Source organism: Chenopodium quinoa, unplaced genomic scaffold (genome assembly GCF_001683475.1).
Source record: "Chenopodium quinoa cultivar QQ74 unplaced genomic scaffold, ASM168347v1, whole genome shotgun sequence".
Classification (NCBI taxonomy): domain Eukaryota; kingdom Viridiplantae; phylum Streptophyta; class Magnoliopsida; order Caryophyllales; family Amaranthaceae; genus Chenopodium; species Chenopodium quinoa.
Window position 1 is genome coordinate 768230 of NW_018743448.1, and position 5119 is coordinate 773348.

The following is a 5119-nucleotide window of genomic DNA, read 5'->3' on the forward strand; positions in this document are numbered from 1 at the left end:
TGGTTAGTAAGATGAGTTATTCAAGGGATTAGAGTTTAAACCTCACTGCAGCTGCCATTTTACTTTCTTTTTGTTTTAAATGTATAAGATAGTATTCCTTTAACTTTTTTTTCTTAACAACTACGCCATATACTATTTGAATAATTATAATTATAGTTTTGCATGAACAGTACCCAAATTACAGTTGTAATAGAATATTATGACAAGTGCATATAATTAGTTATATTATTTAATGTTCGATTTCTTCACAAATTCTAAACCCATAAGCATATATCTATGGAGGAAGAATTGGTACATGATGTTAGATTTTTTTACGAAATACTCTGTATTGTGGAAATTTGAGTTGTAATACTTTATAAATTTAAGTATTTGTGTGTTCCAACATTTTAGTTAAACTAAGCAATGTCCATTTGTCCCTACGGTTTAAAATTTCTGGCTCCGCCACTGATCTCCACCCAACATCTACTGATTCCACCATTTTCGACACCATCTGCTTCGTCACCATTCCATCAACACCATGTTCTTCCCCTCCACCTTTTACCGACAACATCACGTAAGCCGATTTTGTGGGAGTTTTCGTGGGTTTGTGAAGGTGGGTTTTGTGGGTTTATGGGCTTGTAGGGTAGGTGTTGGTAGGTTGGAAGAGTTTTTCAGAGAAGGTGGGGGTGGTCTTGGTGAGTTTTTTGGTTTGTTGAGGTGGTTTTTATGGGGGTGGTTTTTATGGGGTTTGTAGAGGTGGGTTTCGAGAACATCTGGGCTTGTTGGGGTTTATAATTCGTGTGGGTGGTGGGTGGTTAGTACTGTAAATCTGGGTGGGGTAGGTTTCGTGTGTAGGTAGGGTGGTTTGTACGGTGATTGGGTTCAAGTGGGGTGGTTCATACGGTGGGTGATAAGTCGATATTATACCATTATTTTTGGGCTATTTGGGATGCGTTTACTATAAAATTTCAACATATAGTTCGTGTTTCTGTATGTTTTATCCAAGTTGGACTCGATTTCTTCTATTATGGTTGTTTGGTTGTTATGTTGTGATTTCAAGATGAAGTAGAGCATTTGGAGTGATGATGAATATACTATGACATTTTGAGATGGATTGGTGAACTTCATAAGATGATTTGCAAGTCATGAGAAGCCGTATGTTGGAGTGCAAGATGATGACAATGCTACATGGTCGTGTACCTCTAACTACACGGCCATGTGATATTTCCCACGTACAATTATTTGCTACATGGTTGTGTACCATGAGTTACACGGGCGTGTGATATCCTTTTCATATGAACTCTGCCTACACGGTCATGTACCCATTAACTACACGATCGTGCACATACATGACGGAATTTGGGATCAAGTAGAGACTAGCTACACGGTCGTGTACCCATCAGCACAGGATTGTGTACGTGTACGCAGAAGATAAATTTTGTTTTTTATTTAATGTTTATTTTTAGGAAAGTATAAATAGAGTTTTAACCCTATTTTCAGAACATCGTATTTTATATATATGTTTTTTCTATTCTATGTTGTTTTATGAGAGAACACATAAAACTCTATTGAAGCATTCAACTTAATTCAATTTCAAGTATTTCTCTTTCATATTTAATCTCTTTAATCTTCAATTGTTATTATGTATTCTCTAACTAATTGTTTTGTTATTTCTATCATCATGTGTGAGTAGTTCCTATTCTAAGGTTAGGTTGAACCCTAATATGGATTCATGTGTCAATTGATTCTTTTGTTAAGGTTGGTTTTATTATCAATAATTGATAGAGATAGTATTATTGAATGTTGTTAGGTTTGCAATGAAAGTTTATTCTTAATTGATTTTAGAACCCTAATTAAAAGTAAGAACCTTTATGCATAAAAATAACTTATTGTTCTTGCTAGGACTTATAGGATGTCGTTCTTAATTAATGTCTTTAATATGTATGACTCCATGAAAATAGGTATGACAGCATGTTAGGGAAGCCATTTGTTGATCGAAAGAAACTCTTAGTATTATTTTATGGAGCACCCGTCCTGTGGAATATTCATTGATTTAATTGAGGGAAAGGGATTGTTTAGTGCATTGATTCGTATTAATGGAGATACTTAATCTTAGATGTCTTTAGTTCTTGATTAATTCTGTATTATTTTCATTACTTATTAGTTAATATTTGTTTTAGTATAGATTTCTCAACTTTGATTTGGTTCCTTGCTTAGTATTAATTTGAGTCATTTTAATTAGTTAATCCTTAGTTTCTTGGGATTCAACCCCTACTTGCTCAGCTACATAATAGAGTTAGTTCCGTTTTTTTTTTTATTTAGGTACGTGACACGCCTATTAGTGGGTGGGTGGGTTGGTTTAGTTGAGTTTCGTGGGGGTGTGTAAAGTGGTTCGTGGGCCTGGTTGGGTGGGTTTGGGTAGGTTAATTGCAGGTAGAAATTAATTATTCTTTGATCGCATACCCCTTCCATCTATTGATCATCATTTAGAAATTGCACCTAGAAGTTTGTGTTGAGACTCAGAGTTGCAAATAATACTTAATTGAGGTAGTAATAAGAAAAAAAAAAATTAAAAAAAAATAGTGGTGGGTTTGGGTGAAGATTATTAGAAAAGAGATCTATAATATTAAAATGTAGTTTTTTTTGAAGTGTAACATTTCAAAAAACTTAGTTGTATTTAATAAGTATAACACTTAAAAAATCATGGAGGAGTAAAACTTTGACTAATGATATTTTCTACTATCAATAAGTATACATATTGTATAAAGTATCAACAATTACTCACATGAGACATGACTATATTTTTTTTTTATTATACTCATAAATAAGAATAACTCTTGGTGTATAGGGCCTATATATTTGGCAACAACTAGGATGGCAAACTGTAAATATCAACATATGTATAAAGTACCACTAGATTAATAAATAGTACCATTAAATGGTGTAAGGTAAAAATATTTTTCTAATGATACAAATAAACATGTAAATGATACATCATAAATTATATCATGGTGAGATACAATAATATGGACTACTATAACAACTTATACTCTAATAGTATTATATACATGTATAGTAGTACACAAAAAATACGACTGCAATCTTAAAAAAAAAACGCCTTTTTAAACATTAAATTACTATATTAGCCTCTTATGTGTTTTGGAAACACATAGAACTATGTACCAAGATGCGCTCTATAAATAATAACATTGGTCAAAGTTGCTTATGTAAATAGTGCAAAAAGTCGAAATGGCATTTTTATTGTAATACTAAGAGCAGGGAATATCACACTATTACCATGTAACTTCAACCAACTATCAAAATGAATAAACCAATAATGTTCAATTTCTCAATCAACAACAAAAAATAAATAATAAAAGGGTAATTAATACATAAATTACTAATGATAAAATAACAAGCAAAAATATTGCAATCAACGTTACCCTTCAAGCTCAAATAACCCTTTTCAATATAGATGAAATTCCCATATTACCCTCACCTCAAAACCCAATTAAGTCAAGTGTACAAGGGCAAATCCGTCCAAGCACCAGAAACATGACCATTTTCACAAACATAAGCTCTAACAACAGGCTCACCATCATCATGAAACCCAAACCCTCTCTTCAAACAAAACGCTGAGTGCAAATCCCATGTCTCTTTACAACTACAAAACGCACAGTTTAGATGAATACTACTCCGATTCCCGTCGTTTATCGTTCGCCACACTCGAGTTCGCTTGAAGTTCTTGAACACACCTCTAAACAACATGTAATTCCGCTTGTCGTCAATGTGAACACACCCTGGCCATTCACTTATATACAAACAATCGTCTCGAAATCGACTCGCTAACAATTTACTTCCTTGCTCCCTACTAAGATTCCACACTCCTGAAGCCAGATGAGACCGTTGCGGCCTCCAGACCTTACGTCTCTTGGCCGTCTCATTGTTTTCGTTATTAGTAACGATAAACTCCGAGTCTAGATTCGCCACCCCTGTGGTTATCTCCATAGGGGTGGTGGAGTCGGAGTTGTCATAGATTGTATCGAAGTACAAATCATCATATAATGACCAACCCCCGCATTCGGGGTTATTACCATCGTCAATTTCATTCGAGTTAATATCGGTTACAATCTGGGTTTGGATACCATCATCGCCCTTGACGGTTGGTTCCGATGTTGACGATGATAACAACGAATTAGAGATCATATTGGTTTCGGTTTCAGATTTGGTTTGGATTAGGGTTTCGAGTTGTAGATAATCTTCGGTAGCTCCGATTTCGCGGCCGAGGCCGAAATCGAAGTTATCGAGCAAAACCCCGGCATGGAGGAGGCCAGGGCAGCAAACAGCGTTCTTCAACAAAGAAGCCCAACCGTCCGACGACGATACCGAAAGAAGATCGGAAGAAACAGAAGGAAGAAAAGAGAGACATTTGGATCTACAACATACCGTAGATATCAATGAGCTAAACTTCTTACAAACGCAAGACAAACGCGCCCAGTGGCGCGGATCATCTTCTAATAAGAAGAATATCTTAAGGGTTACGTCGTCGGATAGCTTTGAGAAGGTGTTGTCTGTCATTGACGCTTATCGTTGATGTTAGAGTTTGACGGTGGTGTTGTGGTGGGGATTTTGATGAAGGAGAAAACAGAGGGAGGAAAGAGATGAGAGATGATGATGAAGCGGAGAAAAATGGAAGGGGTGTTTAGTGTTAGTTAAGTTGGGAAATTTGTGGAGGGAAATGCATGAAGAGAAATGTTGGTATCGTGTCAATATCTGGTCCAAATAAGCAAAGTTAGGGTGGGTCCTACAATTTTATATTCGTCTATTTTCCTAAATGCTACTAAATACTTACAAAATTCACCAAATGGTAGTCAAATGTCATCAAGATTTTCAAAATTCACCATATACTATTAATGACTAACGGTCATTAACTCCATTAGTCATTAAGATTAAATCATAACACGTGTCATAATATGATTGGTTTATTTTAATCATTTATTTTAATGAATAAAAAAAAAATTTCGATTTTCGTGACAAAAATTGTTCGGGTAAAGTTTTAGGGTTCATTTTGATTCTTTATGGATGCAAATTAAGCTTAGAATTGAAAAAAAAAAACGTTAATGCCTTGTTTTGTGTGTTG

At 34.9% G+C, this 5119-nt stretch overlaps 1 protein-coding gene across 1 annotated transcript; it reads right to left on the reverse strand.

Moving 5' to 3' along the window:
- Positions 1-3202: 3202 nt before the first annotated feature.
- On the reverse strand, positions 3203-4763 carry LOC110739240 (phytochrome A-associated F-box protein-like). The gene has a single exon (XM_021919698.1). It carries the CDS (start codon positions 4555-4557, stop codon positions 3496-3498), a length of 1062 nt encoding a protein of 353 aa, XP_021775390.1. The 5' UTR covers positions 4558-4763; the 3' UTR covers positions 3203-3495.
- Between the last annotated feature and the right edge of the window lie 356 nt (positions 4764-5119).